This window comes from Grampus griseus (assembly GCF_964374135.1).
Source record: "Grampus griseus genome assembly, chromosome: 6".
Taxonomy (NCBI): Eukaryota; Metazoa; Chordata; class Mammalia; order Artiodactyla; family Delphinidae; genus Grampus; species Grampus griseus.
The window spans coordinates 25,874,606-25,902,458 of record NC_139000.1 but is presented as its reverse complement, the minus strand read 5'-3'; the positions used below and the strand labels follow the sequence as shown (position 1 = coordinate 25,902,458).

The 27,853-nt window shown below is 46.4% G+C and overlaps 1 protein-coding gene across 3 annotated transcripts in view; it reads left to right on the top strand.

Moving 5' to 3' along the window:
* The window catches only part of ZNF462 (zinc finger protein 462), a 142,589-nt gene that overhangs the window by 87,345 nt on the left and 27,391 nt on the right, over positions 1–27,853 (top strand). For all 3 annotated transcript variants that reach the window (XM_082656518.1, XM_082656519.1, XM_082656517.1), the window contains 2 exons: positions 17,862–18,129; positions 20,050–20,186. In XM_082656518.1, coding sequence (XP_082512644.1) covers positions 17,862–18,129; positions 20,050–20,186 — 405 coding nt within the window. The remainder of the gene's footprint in view (positions 1–17,861; positions 18,130–20,049; positions 20,187–27,853) is intronic.

Genomic DNA, 27,853 nt, shown 5'->3' with positions numbered 1-27,853 from the left:
GGGAAGAACGTAGGCTACATAGATGTCCACCCACTGTGTGTTGCCAGGGCAGAAAAGAGTGTTTGAGAACTACGGGATGGAAGGGTGGTAGTTCTGTGTTAAGTCAAGGGCAGGTTTAAGATTTTATTTATTTATTTAATTAACATTTTCTAAATGGCGAGATGGCAAGAACAGTGTATGAGAAAACAGCTTTCATAATATACTGAGTAAATTGGTGGTGTTTATACTAATCATCATCATCCCAGTAAAAGGAGGTGACCGTGCTTGAGCTGGTGACGTAAAGCCATATACGTTAAGCAGCACGGAGACCGGCCCCACCCCCGCAGCCCCAGACTCTCCCTGTGGACCAGGTGGAGCATCTCTCCTGTGACCCCTGGGCTTCCTGTCTCCCGAAGCGGTGTGAAGGTGATTAACAGCAACAGGTCAGCAGCATGTGAGACACGAGAGGTCCTGCTCCAGGACGTCTGGTGGCCGTGGCTCCCCTCAGGCACTCCCCCAACTCAGGACGATTTTTTTCCAGTGTAATTTTAGGGTCGCACTGCAGTACTGGTGCGGAGCGTGACTCTCCCTGTGTATCGCTGGGTGCGTTTTGATTGAGCAGATGCCAGGAGGACCCATTTTAACCCAGCTGGAGCTAGTGAAAATGAGGAGTGAATGAGCTTTCCAAAACCAGTTATTTGTACAGATCATCTTTCCTTAAGAGTCTGCTCGGGGATGTTGGACACCTGAGTTTGAGGTCCAAATCCAGGAAGTACCACCCACATTGGAGGCCGTGGACCATCCAGCACGTGCAGCCTCAGGCAGAGGGCCTGACTGCCTCCGTCTCACACGTGTGGGCTGAGATAAATCATTGACCTTCCACGATTTCTTATACGTAAGACAATAACGATGCCTACTTTTTGGGGTTATTTTGTGGATAAAATGAGATAGCATATGAAAATGCTTTCACATTCTAAAGTACTGTAGAAATCTTAGTATTAAAGTAGCATAGTAAAAGCAAATTTCTTGTCAATTTATGATAATTTGTCAACAACCAGAGATTGATGAGGATTTTTTTTTTTTTTTAATGGAAAAGGAAAAATACTTTCACATCTTGCCTTGGAAGCTGAATGAAATCTCTCAACATCATGAATTGTTTCTTGGGAGTCTAAAATAATTCAGTGTTTGCAAAGTGGTGCTTAATCAGGAGTCCTGTTGATTTAAATTTCTTTAGGCTTTGGGGCTTGATGGAACCCACCTACACAAGAAACTCCCTTGCACTTGATGTCCTGATCAGTGGGTGTAATGCAGTGATAAGTCCCAAAGTTAGACATTCTTATTATTGGCATTAATCAGTATATATTTTAAATTAATGATAACTGTCATTTATTGCGTGTCTGTTAATACTTTACGAATACTCGTTTAATCCACACAACAGTTCCATAAAATAGGAACTTCCGTAACCAGCTTCCTGCTGTTTTTGGAAGGAGGAAAATAGTCTTAAGAAAGGTCACAGTTACTACCTGGCAGGGTTGGAGGAGGGTGGAGTCGGCCTAACTCCACAGCTCTGTCTACGACATCACACAGTCTCCCTAAATCTTCGTTCTCAGATGTGTTATTGTTCCCTTGGAGAGTCTAGAAAAGGGAGCACTATGAACCCTGGGAGAGTGCTCTGTGTTTTGAATATGAAAACCATTCTTGGGTAAGAACTTCTGCAGTATTTCCTGCAGTTGCAATCTTAGCCTCCAGATCTCTTGAAAAGAACCAATACTCCCAACTTATTCTTCCTCACCACTCGTTCTCTTCTCAGACTGCTGGAGTCTGTGTTCTGCCTTCAGCGTTTTATTGAAACCACTCATGAAGTGACCTGCTGGCCAACCCCAGAGACATTCTCTCTGGGAAAGAGTCATTCCTCCCTTGTTTACACCTGCTGCCGCCTCCTCTCCTCCCCGCCCTCTCTGGAATCCTTTGCAGTGTGGCTTTGGCTCCAGCGTGCTAATGGAATGGCTCTTACAGAGGTGGACAGCAACTCCAGACAAACAAGTCCACGGCCTCTGCTCCTGCCTCATCCTTCTTTTTTTGTCCGTGGCATTTAAAACTGCTGACCTTCCTCCCGGGGAAGCTCTCCTCCCGTGGTTTGGGTCCTGCTGTATGTTTCAGGCTCTCCGCTGGCCTCTCTGATGATACCATCTCTTTACCCTGTTTTCGCTGACAGCTGCCATCACGTAGACCCCAGTCTGGTCCTCAGTCCTCTCCTCTGTGCTCTCCCCCTTCACGGACACACGGAACCAGCTCTCACTTTTCTGAGGATGCCACCAAAATCTCCACGTCCAGCCGTAATCAGGTTAAGCCCCAGACCGTCTTTTCCATCTGCTCTTTATTTTCTCCACCTGGGTGTCCCACTCGGCCTCCACCGCAGAGGTTCTAAAATGGAACTCATTAACTTCCTCCCAGGCCTGCCCCCCTGCCAGGGCTCTTGGTACCCAGCTAGAATCCACTGCGTATCCGGGTCTCCTTGGACCCACATCCCATCAGTTGCCTACTCAGTCCTGTGGTTTCCGTCTCCTTACTTCCTTTCACACCCACCCCTCCCCTCCTCTCCCCTCCCCGTCTCTTACCCAAGCCATTACCATAGCCACCCCACCTGCACACTGCTCCCTTCAGTCCACTCTAAGCAAGGTTGAGAGTCCTATCATTCTCCTGTTCGAGAACCTCTGGCAGCTCTACCTGGCCTATTAAAAAAAAATTCCCACTCGGCATTCTCCATGCCCATCCCCCAGCTGCCCCTCCCTTCCTCTGCTTCCCCATGTCCAGACCCTGCTTGTCCTTCAAAGCCAGGTGCACGTTTCGCTTCCATGATGTTTCCTGTGATGCCAGACATGAGTCAGCTCTCCCTCCTCTGAAACCCCACAGTGCCGTGGCCGACCTCGCCGGGGAACACGTGGTCCGTTCTGCCAACTCCAACCCCATATTACCAGAAAGGGAGCTCATCAGGGACAGGGTTTTTGTCCTGCCCACGGCCCATCTTTCTATTCTAAACACCTGGCATATTATATTCTGGACATCACTTTCTAGAGTAGATGTCCTGTAAATGTAAAATGAAAGTTGTGTTCTGTAGATAATCGTGACAGTGGTGTAAAGCAGTAAGTCAAGATTTGGATTTTTTTTTTCTGACCCCAGACCCCCAGTGTCTTGCAGGCTCTCCGCTCACAACAGGTAGAAACGCCCGTGGGCGTTGGCTGTGTTCCTTGAGCACGCACTCATTTTCATATGTGTTTCAATAATGTCCCCTAAGAACCGGAGACCCCTCGAAATGTGAGCTCTGATGGTCTTGGTATCTGTCAAATACCTAACATATAGTAGATATAATATTTGTTATGACGAAACAAACCATTTATAAAACACTAATGAATCCAGGAGAATATTGAATCACTTTACAAGATAATATTTTGACCATTGAGTTGAGTCTGAGTCCAAGAAATATGTATTAAGTGTCCTTGGGTTGACACATGGGTGTTAAAATTAAGGAGTACAATACAGATTTAGAAACCTTTTGGATGTTGCTGAGATGCTGTATTTGAACAACAGACCACAAGATCTTGGCTGGCGCCTACGTCTTTTTGGTGTTTGCCAACGTGTGGACATACCACTTGGTTTCCTGTGCTTCCTTGGTATTTTCTTGCACATGAAGGGTTGGTAGGGAGCAGAAAAGGTAGCCTCCTGGGTTTCCAGTTTTTCTTCCCATAGGTAGTAGGACCATAATCTATTCCAGATGTAAATGTAATGTGTTCAGTTGAAACAGTAGGAACTGAATTTCAAATGAACAATTCCAACCTGCTAGTAAAATCCAGAGGGAAAGAGTTACCACATTGGTGTTTTCTACTTGACAATACAAAGCATGGAGTCACAGGCAGCTGCTGCTATGCCCCATCAATAAGGAACGTGCTGCTGCTTGGTTTTCTCTCCTGGTGGGAATGCATTTATGCCAAGCTGCCTTCCCTATCTGAGAGACGGGGCAGGGCTCTGGGTGCAATCGATAGACCTAGAAAAGGTACAGATGCGAAGCCTTTATCTCACCTGGTTCCTGCTTCAGACCCTCCAGTGGCTGTCTGCTCTGCCTTCATAGGAGATTCAAGCTCAGCATGGAAAGCTGATACTTGGGCCCCTCTTTCTCTCGGGGTCACTCCTCACCCCTTCTTCCTGCTGCATTCTGCGCTGCAGCTGTCCTGGAGGCCCTGTCTGCACAGGGTCCTGCTCTCACCCTCCAGGCCTTTCTAGTCCTCCTTCCTGGAATGTCCTCCTCCACTTATTTTCACCTGACCTCCTCTTTATTCCATTCACTTGGCTAATTCCTACTCATCCTTGAAAACTTGAATCTTCCTAACTCTTCCTGCCTGGCTAAGGGACCTGCTTTCTGTTCACATCTTTGGGCACTCTTTAGTTCAGAGCTGATCATACTCTATTGTAACTGTCTGACTTTCCATCCCCCCCCAAGACCATCCACTTCTTTTTTTGTTGTTGAACTATAGTTGATTTACAGTGTTGTGTTAATTTCTGCTGTATGGCAAAATGATTTAGTTCCATATGTATATACGCATTCTTTTTCTTATTCTTTTCCATTGTGGTTTATCCCAGGATATTGACTATAGTTCCCTGTGCTATAGAACCTTGTTGTTTATCCATTCTGTATGTAATGGTTTGCATCTGCTAATCCCAAGCTCCCCGTCCATGCTTCTCCCACCCCACCCCCCTTGGCAACCACAAGTCTGTTCTCTATGTCTGTGAGTCTGTTTCTGTTTCGTAGATAAGTTCATTTATGTCATATTTTAGATTCCACATATAAGGACCATCAGCTTGTTGAAGGCAGAGGCCATCATTTTTTTTTAAAGGGCATATCATATTTTTTAAAAAATTATTTATTTATTTGCCTGTGCCGGGTCTTTGTTGCGACACGCGGGATCTTTGGTTGTGGCGTGCGGAATCTTTTAGTTGCGGCATGCGGGCTCTAGTTGTGGCAGGCGGGATCTAGTTCCCTGACCAGGGATTGAACCCGGGCCCCCTGCTCTGTGAGTGCGGAGTCTTAGCCACTGGACCGCCAGGGAAGTCCCAGCAGAAGCCATCATTTTATTTTGAGTCCCCAGAGTGTGGCAGATTACCTTGCACGCATAGGCACTCAAATGAGCTATTTAAGTGAATGAATCTAGTCTTAAGTGCTGCTGTTCTTGGTGCTGCACACTGGCCACGACCCTCAGGAGGCCAAGACGCATGCTGGTTCAGTGGCAGGACTGCCTTTTGTCACAGACCCTTAACATTTTTCATACTGAGTCTTGGGCAGACACTCCGTGCCCAGCTGAGCCGGAAGTCCCCAAGAAAGCTTAGATGCCCTCATTGGTTATGAAATAAAATCCAAACATCCATGCAAGTTAAGAAGTTTGAGACAAACCCCTCACAGATAGTGGGGAGAACCAACCAATCGACCAATACATACGTACTGTAGATCAGGTGGTTAGAAGTACAATCGAGAGGGAGAAGAGGGCAGCGGCGGCAGTGTCAGGTAGGGGCCTTTGGGAGAGCATCGTTAATGATGGGGATGATCACACCCGCCAGTCGGTTACCCAGGGACCTTGCTCAAAGCTGGAGGTGATGTTGAAAAGCCTTTAAGAGAAAATAGACCCCGGAATGGTTGCCAAGAAAGCTTCTAAACTTTGGGAATTAAATTTGCTCTGATGTGCCTTTTCGTAGCAAGTTGATTTGTGACCATTCTGTGTGCCTCGTTATCTAACAAAATGGGGGTGACTTGGTGTATTATTGGGGTCGAGCCCTGCCTCTGAGCTGAATCCAAGCCCCTCGATCAGTCCCCTCCCCACGGCAGCCATCCTCACCCACAGAGTAAGCCAGCCGGTTGTTGCCAGAAGGGGCAGTGCAGTTGGCTTTGCCCAGAATCAATCAGTCACAAACGAGCTGCCGAACACCTGCCATGTGCCTGGAGCTGGGGTGAATGTCAGTTACATCTGTTTAGAGCAGTGTAAGAGACGCTCATTCCACTCTGTCCTGCAGTCCGGCGAAGGAGATCAAATTCTTTCGTCTGTAGAAAACACTCTGTAAACACTAAAAGGCAGTTTGTCGTTTAGTGCAAAATATATGATGTAGATTTTCATTGCTGTGGAACTGAGGCCCTTAAAGCACCCCCGCCCCCACCCCGTGCCAGACGCTGTACTTTACACACTGCTCTCCTGTTTGCACTGCACCCTATGAAGTCGTGGGTATCACTGTCTCCGTTTTATGAATGAGGAACCAGAGGACTGCTTAATTGAGAGTCCCCAGGGGTTACGAGGAGGCTCACATGCACGCTCCGGGGCGCTGAGAAGTTGCCTGTTTTCCAGGTGCTCCCTTGGTTTCCCCATCTGTACAATGGGAAGTAACACATCTCATGTCATAAGGTCATGGTGAAGATCAGTGAGAGACTTGTGCAAAAGCACCTGACATACCTGATGACCTAGAGCTGCTAAGCCAGTGAAAGGTGAGCCTGGATTTGACTGCCTGATCCTTCTGCTTCTTGGAGGTTTACACCCTACACCTGAGCCCAGCATCACTAGCAATATTCCTGCGGGGGCGTTTGGAGTGGGTGCAAGAGTGTCTGTCCGAAGAGAAGAACCTACTGCTTTAATGTTATTAAAAATACAGCTTTACCCGGAGCCAGGATTTTCTTCCACTGCATGGGAAGAGGTGAAAAGAAAAGGGAAAAAACGGGTAAGAAACCCACTGGGTGTGTTGGTTCAGAGACTCCTGCTGCTGGGGGACAATTTTAGAATAACCGTGCGCTTTGAAGTGCGGCTGCGCGTTCCTGTTCTTGCTCCGCCATCATTATCCTCACGCGATTTCCATACCGTCACTTAGAGCTCGACATGTGTCTAAACATATACGCTTCTCCTCAGATGTGTTCTTTCCTCTTGCTACGCTGAGCTTTTGAGAAATCTCTGCATCGTTCCCTGTGCGGGCTCTCCCTGTACTGCTTGTTGCAAGCTGGACACTGTGACCGCCTCCTTGAAGTCTGTAGGTATCTTCCCTCCGGTCAGGCCTTGAGGAGGAAGCAGGGCGGCCTCGCCCATGGCCCATAAGCTCTGAATACCATGTGAAGTTGCTAGCGAGCTCTCGACTGTTGCGGCCAAGCCACTGATGTAAAAGAGGCTATTGTACTCCACGTTGTTGGGTGGATTTTCCGTGTGGTAAAGACATCTATACGATCTAAACGAACAGCAGGAAGCATTACTTCCTCATCACACAATTCCAAAGAGTCGCAGGTGAATTATGCATTTGGTATTGCGAGAGTGTCTCAGTGAACACTGGCAGATGCCGCCCAGAGTTTCCTCCTGAACAACATTAGAAAAGGGCTCCTTCGCCATGCGTTCATTTGCTTTGCGACAAATTTCCAGCCGTTTTCAAGGAGGGTTTTTAAGAACACACACTTTGAGTTACAAATACCATTTAGTACAGAAGGAATACCTGTGATATTTGCTAATGGCTGTGGCAGAAAAAGAACGTGTTTTCGAAACTGGGGCATGCAGGAGCCCCGGGTTCTGTTCCTGTTTCTCCACTGACTGGCTGGGTGACATGAAGCCATCTCTGCTTTTCTGAGCCACCACAAGTCCTTTTGCAAAATGAATAGCCTTACACTACGTATCTGGGAGGAGAGTGCATCCATGATGGAGGAAAATTGGTAAAACATTTCATACGGTGAGGATGCAATGCTAAAAATCTGAAAGTAATCCATGAATACCTTCTGGATTGCAGAGGCCTCTATTTTCGTGGCCTTAGGTGTTGACTGTAGCAAAGTCATGGTGCATTTAAATACATGGTACCGTTACACCTGTGCATTTCACGAACATCTGTGCCTACCAGTGGGTACGAAAAAGGAGAGAGAGTTTCATAGTGATTCATCCAAAGTGGCTCCCAGGTGTCCTGATATCATCTGTTTTAAAGTTTAGACTTTTTGCTGATTTAGGGTGAAAGCCAGAAATTATGCCTGTGACTTCTTGGGATGGTCATGGATCATGAATTTCCTGCCATTCAAATTCTCAAATGTTTCAGAAACCATTCTCCAGGTAATCAGAAAAGACCCAGGCTTGTTTCAGTAAAAGTGGATCACTGTTTCAGTGGGGCGGCTCTATTAACCACAGTGTTCAAGGAGAGAGTGACGTTTGGTTCATTGGATTTTCCTGTTAAATCTGGGTTTTGCAGAGCACTTTTTCCAGTTTGAACTCTTTTTGCATCTTTATAACACGTTCATTGAGCACCTCTTTGGGGCCAGGCCCTGAACTAAGTCCTGGGAGATAATGAACTTAAAACAAGTCATGGGTGGGTAGTTGGATGGATGGATGCGTGGATCCTGCTTGCAAAGAGATCATAGTCTGGTGGAGGCAAAATAAATTAACCTGCATGCAGCATGAGTACTAGCAGGAAAGCCTGAAGGGGGAGTTAAATAAGTGTATCTAGAAAGATCAGGGAGGATCTTCATAGTGACAGTAAATTTGAACTGAGTTCAGTTTTGAAAGATGAGTTTGCCAGGCTGAGAAGTCGAAGGAGGATGTTGCAAGAATGTACAAAGAAGCAGCGAAAACACACAGAGTGAATGTTAGGAACTTTCCTTGTGGCAGTAGCACTGAGTGGGAGCAGTGTGGGTGTGGAGTGTGGTAGGTCTGGGAAGATGAAGGTGGGCCAGGGTACTGATGTTCAGAGTTTGGACATTTTTCTTGTAAGAAGGCTTGAGTACCTTGATCATATTTGCTTTTAGAAAAGAAAGGGATCTTGGGGGAGAAGAAACTTGAAGATAGAAAGCCAGTTAGGAATGTCCTGCAATGCAGGTTCACACAAGCAACCACAGGGGTCTGAACAGAAGCAGTGGCTGTGGAACCGTGAGTGGGTCACAGGTACGGGCTTTTTGGGAGGTTGAACCGATAGGGCTTTTTCATTCAATGTATAGAATGAAAGAGAAATGAATCGAGGATTTGTTCTGATTCTATTGACTGGGTGGATGGTGATGCCACTGGGGGAAAATGATACAGAGAAACAAATGGGCTTGTCCCTGATTATAGGACCTAGCGAATTGCAAGTCCAGGAATTCTCTTTTGTTTTAGGTCAGACTTGCCTGGATTCCCCCGAAAATATAGAGAAAACGAGAACATGAAGCTTCATGCCAAATAAGGCCTTTGAGAGACCCTTTCAGTGAATTTAAGGATGGTGGGATGCTAAATCTCAGCCCCTTTTCGTTTTTTTGCTGTTTTTGTCATTTTGAAGACTAACTTTTTGTTTTGTTTTGTTTTCCCTGATCATATTTCAAGGTTTTGTTTTTACTCATCAGAATGACAGGAAGTTTTCAGTGCGTGTTTCCTTCAAGTTTGGCCTCAACCTTATTTTCAGGATTAGGCATTTGTTTTTCCGTTTGTCTCCATGACAACCAAGCCCAGAATTCCTATATATAGTCATCCAGTGCCCATTGTCCCCCCTGGCCATTGTATCATAATCTTGTACATCCAGGCCAGAGAACTCTACTGATGATAGAAGACAAGGAGGTGCCGGAGTCCTTGGCCTGGAGGTTTTCAAGGCATAATCAAAAGAAGGAAATAAAGTAACGTGGCTGCCTTTAGAGATTTCTGTTCCCCTTTAGACGCTATCCAGGAGGAGTTGAAATGGCTTGTGTTCCAAAGCTTAGTTTCTAATATAGTTTTCCTTTGGAATGGCCCCGTGTTCTATCTGGAGAACCTTTTTGAGAGTCTTCAAAGGAAATACGTGGACAGTTGAATTGGTGATTTGAAGTCGGTCATGTTCTGGATGCCACATTCTGCTCCCTGTTAATAGCAAGAAGTGAACAGCAGGTATCTTGAGAAGGAAATTGAGTTTCAAAGAAATTCAGATAGAACCTAAGAAATCTTTAAAAATAAGTAAACCTCTTGAATCTGTGAATCATCTTGACAGCTCTGTGCTACAAACAGTTCTTATAACTTCAAACAGAGAGATAGACAGAGGTACAGGATTGAATTTAAGAAAGTTGTTCACAAATTCAATCCAGGAAACGTTTTCTTAAGTACTTTTTTGAATGGAAGGACCATGAGTCTCTGGCTGTGAAAGCACATAAGATACTATTGCTGTCAATCTAAAATGTAAGCCCCACGAGGGCAGGGATCCTTGCTGGGTTTTTTCACTGATGTATCCCAAATGCCTAGAAGTGCCTGGTACACAGAAGCCTCTCAATAAGTATTTTCTGAATTAATATAAAATAGGGTCAAACATATAGATAGATACAGTTGAAACTTACTTGATATAATCAAGACCTAGTTTCTCAGTGATATTTGCAAATTTCTTAATGCAGGGAATCCTTTTAAAAATGCTTTAAGCATTTTATTTTCACTTAAAAATGCATTCATTCACCAGGATTGTGCTGTAGGTTTCAAGCTTATGTATTTGAGTCTGGGTCTTGTGATTGGAGTTCCCCATTTTCTCTCTTGCATAAACTGTAATCACCTGTACTACTTCCAGTTTCAGTTTCTTTTAAGTGGCATGATAATTTAGACATTTGTGGAACAGTCTTAGAGCAGAGTCCTTCTAGACTTTTATGTTCTCCTCAATCTTTTATCTTGCCAAAACGTAATTTGACAGTAATTTTTTTAGCAGCTTGACTTTCTCAAATCTTTTCCAAGCACTTAATGTAGCTTTCATAGAAATGACAACTTTTATACCCATCTTTCATCATTTTAGGTAATATTAATTAAATTGAATAAGCTCAGTAACAAATATAAATATAACAGGTACAAAGAAGTTTGGGAGAAAATAAAACTGATTTTTGTTAGCATTAACTCAACTGCTGGAAGCAGAAGTGGATGGGGCTGCTGCAGAGTGCTCCAGCAACCAGCCTGGACCCTGTTGCCATGGGATGTTTTAAGGTTAAAGGCATAGAGAGATAAGGCCAAGTTTGTCGGTGGAGGTTGCTTAAGAGAACATATGTAAGTGTAAGCTGAAGTATAATAAGATCCAGATGAAAATCACTGTGTGTGTGTGTTGACAAAGCACAGAGGAGAGCAGGGTTCTGTCTGGATTGTTGGGGGAAAGCCTCACAGAGTAGGTGACATTTCAGCTGGGTTTTGAAGGATGGGTAGGGATTTGCCGGGCATAAAGAAGAGGAAGAACATCAGGGAGCCCTTGATCAAGAATTCCCAATGATGAGATATGTAGACAGTGCAAGGAGTTGGGAATTAGCCAAAAGTGAGGCTGGAAACACAGGCTGAGACCAGACTGTGGAGCTGTATGTACCAAGGAGTAGGCTTTATCCTTGAGCCCTGGGGCATAATCATACCATACTCATGTAAGTGATACACATTATATGTCTATGACATGCATTGCTGGCCAAACTAGAGCAGATCTTGGAGGAAGGAAGACCAGCTAGGAGGTTGTTAAGAGTTGCCCGGATGGGATCTGAGGACGTGAATGAACAGTGGGAAAGGTAGGCAGGGCCCTGGAGGAGGAATATGATTGGAGGTAAGAAATGACGTGTGTCTCTGGGATGTGGTACCTGGTGAAATGTGCTGCCACAGGAAACATCTGACAGTCTGAAGGAGGATTCCCACAGTTTGAGCTTGAACGAAGTGGTGAGCCACGGACTCACATTCAGAACGCCAGCGGAGATGCGTGAGCAAAGATGGTGGCCATGTGCAGCATGTTGAGTTTAAGGCGTCCACCAGACAGAGTTTTTCGGCTTTAGGTGAAGACTCAGATCATGTCTAAGCTCACTGATAAGCAGGAGGATTCTCTATCTCGTCACCAACAGATACCTGGGTTGCTGTCACGTGCATGGAAATACTTGGACCCTTTTTGTCCTTTGCCTGAGTTTCTTAGCCATTGTATGATAGGAGTTGATGCCATTCCAAAAGCTTCCTGCCTGTTAACTAAAGTATGTCTTTAGCTGCTCTCTTGTCATCGTTGGTGTGCCCTTCTCAATTTTTCTAGGAACAGTGGGCAGTATTTCCAGCATATTTGGGTCCCAACCCAACCCCTATACTTTGGGCATTTACCATATTTGTTGTTAAATTATCTACAGGTAATATTCTGTTTCTGATACTACAAACCTTCAGTTGCCAAATCACCTGCTTTTCTGAAGATAATTACAACCTGTGCATCATTTTGAACTCTATGCTATTTTGGGACTTGCAGAGTTTCAATCCCTCCTTGTGCGATCTCCCTCACCCTCCGAAGTACACACTTTTCTGCTCAGATTCATCCTCTGATCTTTATTTCTTTTCTCTGTAGGAATTAAGTCACTTTTGTTGTTGTTGTGATAAGAATGTAGTTGTTTAATTTCTATTTATGACTTAAGGTGGAGGTGTGGTGAATTGAACATTTCGGTAGCTTCACGTCTGGTAGTGATTTCATTAATTAACACACTAGCTAATACTAATTACGTTTATTAATGGAATTCAAGGTTCTCTTGACGTCCTCCCTCCATCTCCCTCACTCCTACTTCCATCAGTCACCAAGTACTGCTGGTACTGCTGATTTTGTCTTCTCCTCCACTAGGTCTTTGGAGATAAGGTGGCTCCATTGAGACTTATTTTTTCTTTGCAGTGTCTCACCGTCAGTTATTTACACGTCTGTCTGAGACAGTGAGTTGCTTGAGGGCAGGGACCACGTCCTGCTGTTCCAGAACAGGGTCACCCATTGACTTAGATGTTCAATAAATGTTTGCTGAATGAATGGGTGTCATTTAACCGTTTGCTCCCCTGGCCGCCTCTAAAATTTGCTCGCCTAAAATCCTTTTGTCTTTTATTTTCTCCTGGTACTGGATTTGCCCTGACCAAAGAGCCTCTCTCCCAAGCCTGCATGAAAATCTAGCTCAAATATAATTAACTGTGGTCGCTGGCACCAAGGTACTGCTGCCACTTTTTCACCTTCACTCACACCCTCTCTGCGGAGCTGCGGAAAATTGAGAATTGATCCTCCCGTACAGCTTCCTTTTCAGATCACTCAGCGCATAAGGGAGCTGTCCTCTCTGCTGCTCCCACAATTTACTGCCCAATTGATTCTTACTCTTCCCTGTGTCTTCCTTAATCTTGCAATAGTTAAACTCTCCTGGTACTGTTCAGTTTTTCTCTTTGCCCCTTTTATTCCTGCAGTCAGTGGAGTTAAGTGTGTTAGACACAGAGCAGGCGTATATCTTCATAACAGCCAGCTACTCTGTGTTTCTCCTAGTAGATCAGGGCTCCTCGAAGGCATCCCTCGCACCTTCTTCTTTTTTGTTTTTGGCTGTGCCGTGTGGCTTGTGGGATCTTAGTTCCCTGACCAGGGATTGAACCCGGGCCCCCAGCAGTGAGAGCGCCGAGTCCTAACCACTGGACCGCCGGGAGATTCCTTCCTCGCACCTTCTTCGACTTTGAGTCCCTAGAGCCTGCCTATGGCCTGACACGAAGAGGGTGTCGAATATTTTGTTGGATCAGAATGTTCACGAGGACTTCATTCTGTCATGTTTATTGTTCTTCCAGAGTTCACTTATTTGTTGTTTGCTATAAAATAGATTTCCAGTGATTATTTCTGTGCTGGCTGATCTCTGGAGAAAAAAGAAAAGAAAACAAAACAAAACGCTTTGAATGGATACTTACCTGGGTTTGGCTGGAATTCTGGGGGTCTGGAATGAGAGCCAGAAATTTCCCATTTCTCCAGGAACCTGACTGAATGAGAGGGGTGGGTAGGAGGTCTCATCTGGAACTCAGCCCTTCCCCGGTTTGAAATCCTGAGCTGTCCAAGAGCCCCCGGAAAACACCCATCTCCCGTTTGTATTCGTGTACCTTTCTTTTCCCAGCCAAATCCCCCCGAGGAATGTTAGAGCGTTATCTTTCTAGGGCAGTTTATCCAGCATCTGACTTAAGCATGCCATTCGGGCAGGCGCATCTCCAGTTCTGGGTATTTGCAGTGCTTACCTGTGTAGCGTGCTTATAGAAGTGCCCCCTGGGTGGTCCCTTTTTTTTGTTTTTATAAAGCATTTTGAAATGTTGGATATTCTTTTTCTTTCCCAGGAATCTTACTTTGTTGATTCTTTTTTCCCATGTGCTCTGAAATGCTGGTTTTAGTGTTTTCTTTGGTATTCAGTTTAATATTATTTTCTCTTTGTGACCATTTCTACCTAGTCTGATGTTACTTTCTCAGCTGTCTCACCCTTGCTGCCATCTCTCTCTCTCTCTTCTCTGCTGTGTGTTTCTTGCTGATGGAACACTCAGATATTCTTTCATGTTCTTCTGACTTGCATCAGGGGACCCCGGAGGTCAACCCATTGAGTCAGATGCCTGATAGACAAGTTTCAGATTTTAGAGTCAGAGAGATCTTTGTTCCAATCCTACCTCTGCCTCTCGGTACCTGTGTAGCCAACCATTCTCAGCCCCAGCCATCTCATCGGTAAAATTGGCATGAGAACCTATGTCGTACACCGTAGTGGTGAGAATTCGTTGTTGGCTGTTCAGTAACTTACAAAGCCCCACCTAGATGCGCTGTGACCATCCATTCTACAGTTCTGTTATGATCTTGCTTTTATAAAATCATTTTCCTATTATAGACAGTTTACAAAATGGATAGCTCCATATAACTTAGCTAAATTTATTTTATAACTGCAATTATAAATCATAATTTAATTTCTAAAACTTTGCACATAAATAAAGTCACAAGTCAGAGACCGACACTCTTTTCTGAGACTGCACGTCTCAGGGGTGGGTTAAGAATGGATGGACCAATGCCCTCTTTGCTGTTGGCTCCATCGTAGATACTCGTGGCCAAAGAGGCAGTAAAGATGTAACCTGTACTCCTGTGCTTTAGCTGCTGTATGTTCCCATGACCACAGGTCGGGCTCTGCAAGCACAGAGTGTTTTTCCTTTCCTTTTCTTAAGCTTGGAATGAAAGAAAAGAGTCTTAATGATGATTTTTAACTTATGTGACATGCCCTTCACTGCTAAGAATCTGTTTGTCTTTCTAACCTGGGCACAAAAGCATCCTCTTCTGCTCTTCTTTCTGGCTATGCCTCGTGAACAAACTGGGATTTTATGTAGCTCAGCAAATGGGCTTTTTTAGGATCAGTGGAATCAGACACACTCACGTCTTTGTCACTTTAGTGCCTGAAGTGCTAAAACTGTACATTATTCACAAACTCCAAGTGAGAGCGAGGAAGAGTGTGTCTTGGCACCAGAGAGGACAGTAAAGCTCTCAGAAGACCCAGAAAGTTATCACTTGGGCATTATTTCAAGTGTATCCTAAGTGGTGGGATTTGCTTCTTTCTGTAAGTAAACCTGTCCATCTGATTTTAACCAGGAAGGAAGGATTTTATGACACGGATACATACAGGTGTTCTCTTCACACAGCCATTTGTGAAGGCTGATGAGCTGTCCTTTCTTGGAATGCTTTCTCCACGACTTCTAGCATTTTTATTTCAAGTTTCATATCACATAGAAATACCCGTGTTAAAATTGAGAATGTGTTTTTTGAGATGGGTGGAATGATATGCCATAGACCCTAGAAACAAGAAAAATGTGTTGAGTCAGACTCCTCTCCCTTTGGGGAGTTTACCCAAGAGAGTCTTACGTGTGCTCTAGGTTGGGGGTGGCAGAAGGTAGGGGAGACGGATTGACCTGGTTTGTCTTCTGATTAGGAGCCAGTTTGTAATTTTGTTATAAAGGGACTGGAGCTGTCCAGTGCCTTGTGTCTGAGTCTTAGAGGCCGTGGTGGCTGCTTGTTGAGAAATGGGCTGTTCCTTTGTTTTGGTCTCTGGGGAGATTTGTGGATGGTCAACTGGTCAGGGCAGTCGGACCTGACTTCGGCCTGCTGGTCCCAGGATTTATTTCCTGTAGAGCTAAGAGCAAACCAGGACCAGCACTGGCGAGAGGGCAGGGCTGGCCGGGGTACTGGCGTGGCAGTGCTTTTCCAGCAGCTCAAGTCCCAGTTAACAGGAGAGGCGGGCAGAGCATGCGTTGTGCTTCATTGTGCGTGTGTCTGAAGCAGAAACTAGTCTTGAGAGCTTAACCAGAAAACATCTCAAACAGTCCATGAAATGGTAAACAAACCTGCTGTTGAAAGAAAGAATGAGAAGTTGACAGGTGCATTATTGTGATCCTGAGTGGGTTCCTCGGCTAGGCTAGGGTCGAGGAAGAAGGAAAAAGGAGATTAAAAGAATCGGCTGAAATGAATTCAGTTGTGTTAATGTCTTTCTTCCTTTGTCTTCAGTTGACACCTGGTAATGAACCCATGGAGGCTCGGAGTTATTGTTCGAGTTTCCTTTTGTTTTATTTGTGTGTGTGTGTATGTGTGTGTGGCAGGTTTGTTCACAATTTCCAAAGGGGTTTTTTCCTCCATCCTGAGGAATATGAATTGAGGAGGGGAGGAGGAAACAAGAAGGGGAGGAATTTTAGTATTTCGAAGACGAGAGGTGACCCCACAATAAGGGAACTGCTCTGAGGCCGATGGGATGGGTGGCCCCAGTCTCATCAAATACGGGTTTTACAGAGCCCCCGCGTGTCCCGCCTGGGGAAATCACACTTTGGAAAATTAGGTGTCATCAAATCAGGAGGAGGCTGGTACAGTTTCTGTCCCGTTTCCCCCCTGCTTTTTGAAAGGCTTAAGAAAAGAGTCCTTTGTTTTCTTTTCAAGGAAAGTTACACTGAAATTCATCTGTGTGGGATTCACAGACTCCCATTTGTGTCATTCATGGGCAGCCGTAGGTTATATAGGACAATGGTGGTGATAACGTTGGTGAATTCCTGACCTCGACATTCAGAGCTGCGTGTTGGGAAAAGGTTCAAGACCTTTTATTCTTTTCACTTGCTCGCTCTTTTTTTTAAAAAATTCTTATTTAAGGAAGAAACTGAGATTTTCCCACCTCCCGTCTGCATTAGATTTCCCCACCACATGACATTGGGCGTCACAGGCTGAAGATTTGTGCCTGTCACTTCCAGCATTTTCCTCCGAATTGCAAACTTTCAAATACCTTTTCAGGGAAACTTGTTTGGAATTTCATTTTAATGGGATTTATGAATAAATCTCCATCTTAATGCTGACTAAGCTGTAAACATCCATTCCTGGAGAACACTATTGGATTTTTATATTTTAAAATTTAAATCACTTGACAGTGAAGGCATAAAACACTTTATATTTGTGAGTGCCATGTGCTTGAGCATTTCTGTTAAAGGCTTTTTCCCCCCCGGTTGGCTTGAATAATTCTGGGCTGCAGAAGAGGAGATATTGCATCTTCTACTTGCCTTTCTCATGTGGATGCCTGTGTACATTGTGCGGGTTTGTTTATCTCGCCTACAAGGATGGGGATTCTGTGGCAGCCTGTTGCCACGCTGCAATTTCCTTTAAAAAAAAGTTTACTTTCTTCCTTCACTTGGAAACCTTTAACCTCAGAATTTTATTTTTAAATGCTGTGAACCCTCAAAGTCAGATTAAAAGAAGTGACGCTTCCTCCCTACCTGCCTTTCCCCAGAGATGCGTTGTAGAATGTAAACGAAGATGAAAGCTGGGATCATAGTCAACCCCTTTAAAAAAATACTCAAAACTAGGGCTTCCCTGGTGGCGCAGTGGTTGAGAGTCCGCCTGCCGATGCAGGGGACACGGGTTCGTGCCCCGGTCCGGGAAGATCCCACAGGCCGCGGAGTGGCTGGGCCCGTGAGCCATGGCCGCTGAGCCTGCATGTCCGGAGCCTGTGCTCCGCAACAGGAGAGGCCACAACAGTGAGAGGCCCGCGTACCACAGGAAAACAAAAACAAAAACAAAAAACTCAAAACTAATGTTGGGGGTTTTCAGGTGTCAGACCTCCACTGTGTTCTTTGTGTCTGGTGTCATCTTCCCCCATCTGTCCACAGACTCATCCTACTCCGAGCCTCCAGATGTGCAGCAGCAGTTGAACCACTATCAATCCGCTGCTCTGGCGAGAAACAACAGCCGTGTCAGCCCCGTGCCTCTTTCTGGAGCCGCTGGGGGCACTGAGCAGAAGACGGAAGCTGTTCTTCACTGCGAATTCTGTGAATTCTCCTCTGGCTACATCCAGAGCATCAGGCGCCATTACAGGGACAAGCACGGTGGGAAGAAGCTCTTCAAGTGCAAAGACTGCTCCTTTTACACAGGCTTTAAGTAAGTGGCATGAAAAACAGCCTTGAAAAACAAGGTGGCAGCACCCGCTTCACCCCTCACCCTGCTCTTCCCTTTCACTCTCCTATCTGGAGCTCATGGGAGGCCCTGCCTGTTGGATGAAGAAGGGGTTGTTGGGTCCAGTCTTCACAAGAGGAGGCTAGTTCCAGAAGACTGTTTTGGGGGTTTGGGGAAGAGATGAAGAGCTATATCAGAACAAATGAGTTTAAAAATCAGAGAAAATGGGTGCCCAAGGAGTGTGAGATCATGGCAAAGGATTTCCCTGACCCAGTATGTGAAACAGTGAGTGTTTTCCCTTTGGAAAACCACACCCTCACCCTCACCTTTTATTTTATTTGCCTTTGGGGGAAAAAAATATCTTCTTGGAAGCAAAGTCAAAGTCAAGAGAGAACACCGGCAGTCGTGACGCCCCTGCTACCCTTGTATAGATTTCTTATTTCTTAAGATCATGTTATTGAAAGACACCCAGAGAACCAAGACTCCACAGTGGGAAGACTAAACTTGAACAATCACAGAGAGATTGTTCCCATCTAGAAAAATATAATCCGGAGTCACCTTTGCTCCTGTGTATGAGAAAGATTGGCATGCTTCCTATCATTTAATCTAAACTCCTGTGATTTCATCTCATCCTGGGAGATACTGTTTAGGTTCATGGTTACGAGTGTAGAATATGGAGCCTGACTACCTGGGTTTGAACTCCAGCTTTGCCACTTACTGGCTGTATGACTTTGGACAAGTTACTAAGCCTCTCTGTGTCTCTGGTTCCTTATCTGTTAAAAAAAAAAAAAAAAAAAAAGGACAATAATAGTACCTACCTTGGAGGGTGCTTGTGAGGAGTAAATGAAGCCGTAAAGTGCTTAGCGTAGTGCTTGGAGCAAAGGAAACACTAATAAGTGTTATTGTATCATAGATAGAAAGCTTTTATAATAATATGAAATGCTATAGTACAGATATAAAGCTATTATCTGCTCCTGCTGCCGTCAGGGCCTGGGCTTTAGGTCACTCCAGTATTTCAATACACACTCCACACAAGAGAGGCTGGTGAGTAGACTTCATGCCCCCCCAAAAAACATGAACTGATAGAAAAACAAGTCTCTTTTCCACCAACATCTTAGTTGCTTGGATTTAATGGAAAATGTGTTACATCTCTGACTATTAATGTGGTTCAGTTGTGTTTTAGATAAATATGTATGTGACCTTAGAAGTGAGAGAAGGCAAAAAGGACCCAGATAACAAGGGCCCACTGACAGGTGTACATGTTTCCCCAGAGAGAGGCACTCGGGTTAATAAGAAGGGGACCTTGCCCGTTAAACTCTTGGTTTCATCCATTTTTATGAGACATTTAAGGCTTTGTAAATTTTGAAGTTTTGAAAAGGATGGAGTGGGGAGGCAGTGGTACCCTCCGCCTCCGAGCTGGTACAACAGCTCTGAGTTGCCTTTACGTGGTCATCAACCATCCTGACTTCCTAACCAGCCTGCCCTCCCCTGTTGCCTGGGAAGAGTCACCGAGGCAGCTGATAAATCTTCCAGCTTCAAAACAGTCCCTCTCCTTCTGAGCTTGATGAGAAATATATTCTCGTAGGGATTTTGTTTTATATTTTGTTTTAAGTTTAACAGGCAACTTCTAATTCTCAAGAATAAACTCAGGAGTCTGTTTCTTTCTTTTCAAACTCAGCCCTGCCTGAGCCCAGCCAGGTGGCAAAATTTCCAAAAAGAAGTTACCACTGCATGACAGTGCTTAGTTATTGCACGAGGGACCAGGGCACTCGTGGTCAGCAAAGATGATGAACCACTGTGGTTTGGCCCCCGGGTGGAGTGTCTCTGTAGTAGGGTTGCTGGCAGGGGGTGTGAGTGAGATGCTCCTTGGTTACGCTCATCGCCTCTCTCCCCACCTCCCTCCAGATCTGCTTTTACTATGCACGTGGAAGCCGGGCATTCGGCGGTCCCCGAGGAGGGCCCCAAAGATCTTCGCTGTCCTCTCTGCCTCTATCACACCAAATACAAACGCAACATGATTGACCACATCGTGCTGCACCGAGGTAACCTTCCAAGCTCGGTTTTCTTGTGCGGGGCGGGGGAAGGCGGCTCGGGTGGCGTTAGAGGGAAGCCGTCTCAAGGTGGAAGCGGCACCTTTGCCTGGTCCCTTGCTCCCCACCGTATCTCCCCTCAAGAAATCACAGCGCTCACCCTAGTGACAGCCAACAGGGTAAAAACATCTTCCAGCTGAGAGGATTTCCTTCACGTGGAGAGAGGCAAAGGTGATGGATTCTGCAGTGAACAGTTCTGCGGGGCTTCCCCCTGAGAGGGAGTTTTATATCCTGAGTCCTCCGCTCTCACGGCCTTGCTAAGGAAGGAGTGAATGAGAAGCAGAGTGGGTGGGTGAGGGCAAGGAGCTCTGTGGCTGTAAGCAGTTCTTTGGACGAACACCAAAATGATGATTTCCGAAGCAGAACGCGGAATTTCCCTTGAACTGGATGGAGAGAGAAAATTCTTAAAACTGAAAGTGGCCTGATATATGTTAGAAACCCCATAGGCTTTGCGTTTAAATTCTAGATTTAAAGCCTCCTGTGTTTAACCTCCCTCTCCTCCGTAAAAAGAGGTGACGAGTTATGCCTCTGAGGTGACGTATTGAGCGTCTAGTGTGTTCCATGTGGGTGCATCCTGGGTGTTCCGTAACCGTCGGCTCCTCTGCTAAGCTGGGGTACGTCTTTTAGGTCCTCTTTGTTTTTTCTTTGACTGGAGTTTACTGCTGGCCAATTCAAACAGTTAAACAACAGGCCTGTCTGCCCTGGAAGGAAAAATATGTTTATGTAAAACCTACTTTATCCGGAAGAGATTCAAGCCAGAGGTGGATGGAAAAAGATGGCTAGAGTACCCGTTGCCAGTCTCTCTTGCTATTTCCACCTACTGACCTTTCCATCTCTCCTTCCTTCCTCCCTGCCTCCCTCCCTCTCTCCCTCCCTTCTTTTCTTCCTCTTCCTGCCTCTCTTCCTTCCTTTACCTCTAACCTGGGAAAGCTTTTAGGTATTTGCCGAAAATACCGAAAAAAGACTCGAAGGCAACAAGTGTCTTCTGCTGCCCTGCTGAGATGTTACTCTGAAATGCTGGGCATCGCAGGGGGCGGGGGGAGGGGGCATTTTCAAAGTTTCCAGCATTTCCCCAGAGCCGCTGCCTTTGGCCGGCACGTTTTGTGACATGTCACCCACATCTGCTGCAAACTCCATGGAAGCCTCAACCTTCAGCACCCTCAGGTCCCCCTCCTCCCCGGGCAAGCTTATGAGATGTGACATGCCTGCTGGCGAGGACGTCCGCCTGCAAGCTAGGGAAAGCCACGCAGGAGCGTTTAGGCAGGAATTCCTGGCCCGACTGCCCCCTCCTGGTGTGCCTCCTCAGCCACCTGGCTTCCGGTCCCCCGGCCCATGTGTGTGTCGCTGGCTCTGTGCCCGCACTGCTTGGGGCGAGGCCAGGCGTTGTGCTGCTGTAGAACAGACAGCATCGGTGAGACCCCACTTTGGCGGTGGATTCTCTCTCTTTTCCATGTTGCTGCGTGGTGGGATCAGAGCCTTGATGCCTAATGCGCTTGATGACTTTCCTTCCCTGAGCTGAGAATTCAAGAAACGGAGGCAGAGAGAGAGAAGCGCATAATGCCTGGAGCATGCCACACCTGACATGGCGCTTCTCACACACGTTTACTTCATCGTCCAGCCACAGTGGGAGGGACAGTACTGTGACCCGTAGTCCTGTTATATGTACGTGAAGCTGGAAAAAACTTTTTCTTTGATTTAGTGTAGTTATTTACGATCGTTTCACAAAGGATTTAAGGTATCTTAAAAATAGTCGTGCAGAACTGTAGGATTAAAAACAAATGAGAAGGGCTTCCCTGGTGGTGCAGTGGTTGAGAGTCCGCCTGCCGATGCAGGGGACACGGGTTCGTGCCCTGGTCTGGGAAGATCCCACATGCCGCGGAGCGGCTGGGCCCGTGGTCCATGGCCGCTGAGCCTGCGCGTCTGCAGCCTGTGCTCCTCAACGGGAGAGGCCACAACAGTGAGAGGCCCGCGTACCGCAAAAACAAACAAACAAAAAAAGAAACAAATGAGAAGATTGGGGCAAATGCAGGATAAGGAGAAGGCAGTTGAAAGTCACGTCAAGTATGAAAAAGCTCACCTAGAGTCTGGGTACTCGGTGTCCGCCATGAGGTGCTGTGCGTTTGTTAGCAGTGGGCTGCAGTCGTGGCCCTGGGACTGCGGCCCACAGTAGGAGAGACAAAAACGGAATCAACTGGATTTAGAGTGTTTGTTAGACTCTTGAAATTTTGTTCAGGAATCTGAGATGCTGGAACCTGAAAGGAGTTTCTCTGCTGGGTTCTCCTGAGGGGACCGTGTAGGGTGTAGTGCATACTGTCCCCACCCTGAATCCCGTGCTGAGTCCCTTGGGCCCACGAGGGCTGAAGTAGTTTAACCAAAGTCATCCAACCGGTGAGCAGGGAAGCTGTGTGTCAATGCAGTCCTCTGACCCCATGACCCATCCATCATATTGCCTGTCACTGGTTACTTACAGTCTCTTCTCTTTATTTATAGAGATGATTTATTTTAAAAGAGGCATCAGAGTATATAGATATTGTCCTCATTGGGGTCAGAAAGTACACAACCTGGAATGAACATGAGCATTTGAGGGTTGGTGGTAATAATGACAACATCCATGGCAACAGCAATGGTTACTATTACTGAGAGCTTATTACGTACCAGGTGCTGTGCTAAGTGCTTTCCAGTGAGTCATTTTATGGAATTTTCACAAAACCCTAAGTGGTAGCTATTACTGTTATCCCTGACAATAACAGAAAAAACAGGTTCAGAAAGACTGAGCATCTTACCTAAGGTCAGATGACTAATAAGCAACCCAGCTGGGATCTGAACCCAGGCTCGTCTGACCCCCAGCCCATGCCTTTACCCACCAGGCGTCACTGTCTCATCCTTGGGGAGGTGGTTGGTGTCACTCTGTTGAGCGTTCTAGTGGCTGTGGCATTTGGGTCTGAGGATGGCGTGGTCTGGAGGCTGCAGGTCAGAGACGAGGACCACTGAGCTGCAGGGGGCAGGGTGCTTCGGGACAGCGTATCTGCCATCTGCATCCTGGCCTGGCTTTGGTGGCCATCCCAACTCAAAATGGCAGCTCAGTGGGAAGCTGGTCTCGACAAGTCAAGAGACAGGGCTGGGTGTCTGCCTGGCAATTTCGAGTTGGGGCTGATCTCAAAGTAACCAGATGTGGCTCTTCCTCCACCTGTGCTTTCCTTACTCTGTGGATGAATAAACATCTTTGGTCTCTAGAGCCTGCAGTACGAGATCTTTCTGAGACCTTAGTTAATTAAAATACGTGGAATGAAAGGCAAGAAAAGCAACTTCTGAACTGGCCCTGAGACTGCGCTGCTGTTTGCAAGACTGGAGTCTCCTCAGCTTTTTGTTCAGACAAATTGCTATATTTACATAGGGAGGAAGGGAAAGAGAATCCGTTTCACTCCTGGGAAATCTGAATGAGAAATAACCATGGAATTACGTTGGCTGTGGCAAAAGAGAGCAAGCATACTGTTTGTCCGTGCATTCAGCAAACATTCATTATTTGCTTGTTTCATGCCACGCCGTGCTGCGTTCTTTGGGTTAAGATGGGATACACGAGACCCAGTCTGCCTCTTCAAGGAGATGAAGCGTGTGCATAAGTCCATATAAGATAGTGAGCGATCAGCATCTAGGAGACTCCCAGTGGCAGATATATTTCTGTTTGGGGTAGAAAAAGGTGGTAGAGCGGGTAGCTTTCAAACTGATCCATGATAACATTTCAGCAGGCAGAGAAGACTTAAGGTGGGTGTAGTCGTTATCTGGGGGACTTAACAAAAGTGCATCCTCTTTCTGTTTTGGAGCCCGGAAGTCTGAAATCCAGGCGTTCATAGGGCTGGGCCCCTCCTCGAGTCACTAGGAGAGAATCCTTGCTTGTCTCTTCCCGGCTTCTGCTGGCTCCCGACTTCCCTGGGCTTCCCTTGCCTTGTGGCTGCATCATCACTCCAGTCTCTGCCTCATCTGCACATGGCCTTCTGTGTGTGTGTGTGTGTGTGTGTGTGTGTGCGTGCGTGCACGTGTGTGTGTCGGTGTGCCCTTTCCTCTTCTTATAAGAGCACTGGATTTAGGACCCACTCTAACCCAATATGATCTCATCTGGACCTTGTCTTGACTAACATGCAAAGACCTCATGTCCCAATAAGGTCACATTCTGAGGGGCCAGGTGGACATAAATTTCTGGGAGCACCGTTTGACTCACTACAGAGTGGAAGGAGAATTTTAACAAACCAGTCAGGTGAGTGGAAGCAAGACGTGTTTACAGAGTGGTATCAGACTGTTCTGAAGAGAATAGGAGACAAGCCTAGGAAAGTATATTCCGGCCAAATTAAGGAGGGCTTGGGTACCAGCACAGGGGTAGAACGTTACTCTGTAGGTAGTTGGGAAGCTGCGGTACTGATGAGACACCTGTGGATTCTAATTTAGCAAAGATTGAAGCCAAGGATTATAGACCCTTCTCTTGGAGGAGCTGTGAACTTAGGTCAGATCAGCATTTGGTGAGGTTGACCATGATCGGACCAATTTAACTGGAGAAAAATTAAGCCCTGAGACTTCTGTTTCAAGGAGAAGGTTGGTGGTAGGAGGTTTGGTGGGTTTTCATTCATGCCACAAACACACACTGAACACCCGTCCTGTGCTAGTGTTGCTTTAAGCTCTAGGGATACAGCTGGGAAGAGTCAGGCCAGGTCTGGGCACTGAAGGCGCTTGAGCTTTAGTGGCAAGAGAGACAGTGAACAAAGGAGTAAACAGTTTCGGGAGTATGTTTCCACTGAGCTCTTTTTTTTAAAAATAAATTTATTTATTTTTGGCTGCATTGGGTCTTCGTTGCTGTGCACGGGCTTCTCTAGTTGCAGTGAGCCGGGGCTACTCTTCATTGTGGTGCACGGGCTTCTCATTGCGGTGGCTTCTCTTGCTGCGGAGCACGGGCCCTAGATGCGCGGGCTTCAGTAGTTGTGGCTCGCGGGCTCTAGAGCGCAGGCTCAGTAGGTGTGGCACACGGGCTTAGCTGCTCCGTGGCACGTGGGATCTTCCCAGAGCAGGGCTCAGACCTTGTGTCCCCTGCACTGGCAGGCAGATTCTTAACCACTGCCCCACCAGGGTAGTCCCTCCACTGAGCTCTCGTCACCATTGGAAGCACAATGCCTCATGCATCGCTTTGCCTAGACGTCCCTTGTATATGTACAGCAAACCTGGGTATAAAAAGCTGGGCACAGATTGAATTATAGGCATGAAACAGTTCTGCCAAATATTTACATTATAATTATGAAGCTGTGTAATCACCGAGACTGGTCTCCAGTTGGCTGGTTAACCTCTCCGTTTCCCAGCCTATAACCTCAATACGTACACAGATGCTGAGTACAACTGAACCCTGCAGGTGGGTGTCTTTTTGGAACTGAACTAATCTCCCCTAATTGATCTGATCAGTATCATTTTTCTTGAGAAAAAAAAAAATCTACGGTGAGATTGATAGTCTTTCGTTTTATTCAGTGAGATTACACGTTCCCTTCCTCCCCATCACGTGCTTTGGCCGGTTAGAATTAGAGGTGCAGTTCCCAGCTCTGTCTGGCTTGAGGGTGGTAGCCTGGCTGATGGCAAAACTTCTTACGGGACCTGTTGTGCTTATGTTTCTGCGTGTCTGTTTATGGTTATATTTGGGGATGGTGGCTTTCTAGTTCTCAGCCTTTGTCAGTTGTTTGGCTGAGAGAGGGTAACAGGTGCGTCTTTGGTTTGGCCCAGAGAGGGTCTCGGCCCTCTACCATGGTAACCTGCATTCAGAGTTTGTTGGAGTGAGTGACTTCCAGATCTCCCCCAGCTTCCTGTAGGCCTGGCACGTTGTGGGGAGGAAACCCATGTGTGTTGTGGGCTCCCTTTCGGGAAGGATTTTTCCTTGGTGATTCTGGGCTCCACAGTGATGTGGGTTTTCACTGTTTTGAGCAGAAGTGACCCCCTCACCCCCGCCTCGGTAGTGGCGATCTTGCAGATTTTTCCACCCGGCACACGCTTCCGGGCTCTTGGTGAACTTTAGCACCCACGTGCTACAGTGTGGCGTTGCTCCGGGCTGGAGCCTCTTGGCTTTTCTGTCCAGCTGCGATGCTAAGCCACCTTTTGAGTGTGAGGAGATGAGAGACACGATCTATCTTGTAGTCAGACTGGTGAAGTCATAATATTTTTGCAACCAGAGCTGGAAGCTGAGTCACAATGAGTGTGATTCAGGCCTTGATTTCTTACCCAAGGTAATTTCGAGAGGTGTGAAGTCAGGAAAAGACCCACGGTTGTCGCTGCCCCCGTAGAAAAAGCCCCAAGCGCTGAGCTTATGTAGCCAAGACAGGGCTCAGGCCCCACCTGGAAACATTCCAGTCTCCCACTTTAGGACCTTCACTGGCCTCCACCGTGAATAACCTTATTGAGAAAACGCTATCGGTCCTTCACCTGCTTTTTAGAGTCCGTCTTGTTTTATATCTTGGTCATGTTAACCACGTTTGTAGAAAGGAAAAAAAAGATAACTTTTTTCTAAAATTAACATCCATATAACTGAGAGACTTGGGACATACCGTAGTTAACGTCTTAGTTTGGAAATGGGAAGTCTTACCTTTCAGGATACGTTAGCAGGGAGATGACCTTCTATGGAATCCAGGAGATATTTGAAAGAAATACAGATAGACATGGTTGCCTTAGACACCGATAGCTTTTGTGATTTTGAACTATTAGGAATAAAAGGCTTAGCAGCGCATGGCGAACAGACTGGATGTGCCCAGAGAGCTCTTCTCAGGAGGAACAGAGGAGGGTGCGGGTAAAGGTCAGCGGACCCAGGCTCCCAGGTCACAACTTTGTGCTGAACTAGAGGAGCGACTTCGAGGAAGTAGCTTAACTGGTCCGTTCTCGGCTTTCACTGGAGATAATCAAACTGACTTTGCAGGGCGTTGTGAGAATAAAAAGTAGCTGAGAGGATCGAACACCTAACCATGCTTGAAACATAGTGAGCCCTTAATAAACGGGAGCAGCCGTTCCCATTCATTGTTATGGTTTCACCTCCAAGGTATTATTCTGGGTGCTCCTGACTCTGTGCAAAATGCATTTAGACACACAGAGTGAAATAGGAAACTGCAAAGAAGACTAACCAAAGTGGTAGAGGAGTTGAAAAGGAGACCTATTAAAAAAAACACAAGCTTGAAAGAAACGATTATTTATGGGGGAGAAGGGAAGACTGGAGGGCGACCGAATGTCTTCAAGGTGTTGAGGCGTCGTTATGTGGAAAATTATAGCCAGCTGTTCTCCATCTCCACGGAGGTCGACAGAACCGGGGCCGACGGGACAGGCCAGAGCCGAAGAAGGAAAGGGGAAGCAGTAGAAATGACAAAATATAAATCAGGAGCAAACACAGAGAGCATGGGGTGGGGGGAGGGTGCGAGTCCCAACACTTCCCATGAACTCCTGAGCTGCAGGGTGGAACCGGTCCCCTCGCTTCAGCCTGCCCCCCGTCTCTTGCCGTGGGCGCCAGCTTGCTCGTAGCTCATGGCCACGCCTGTCTAACCCAGGGCAGCTGGACTGAATAGTTGGCACTTGACCTGGAGCGGTGTCTCAGTCGGGGTCCATCTTGCTTCTTC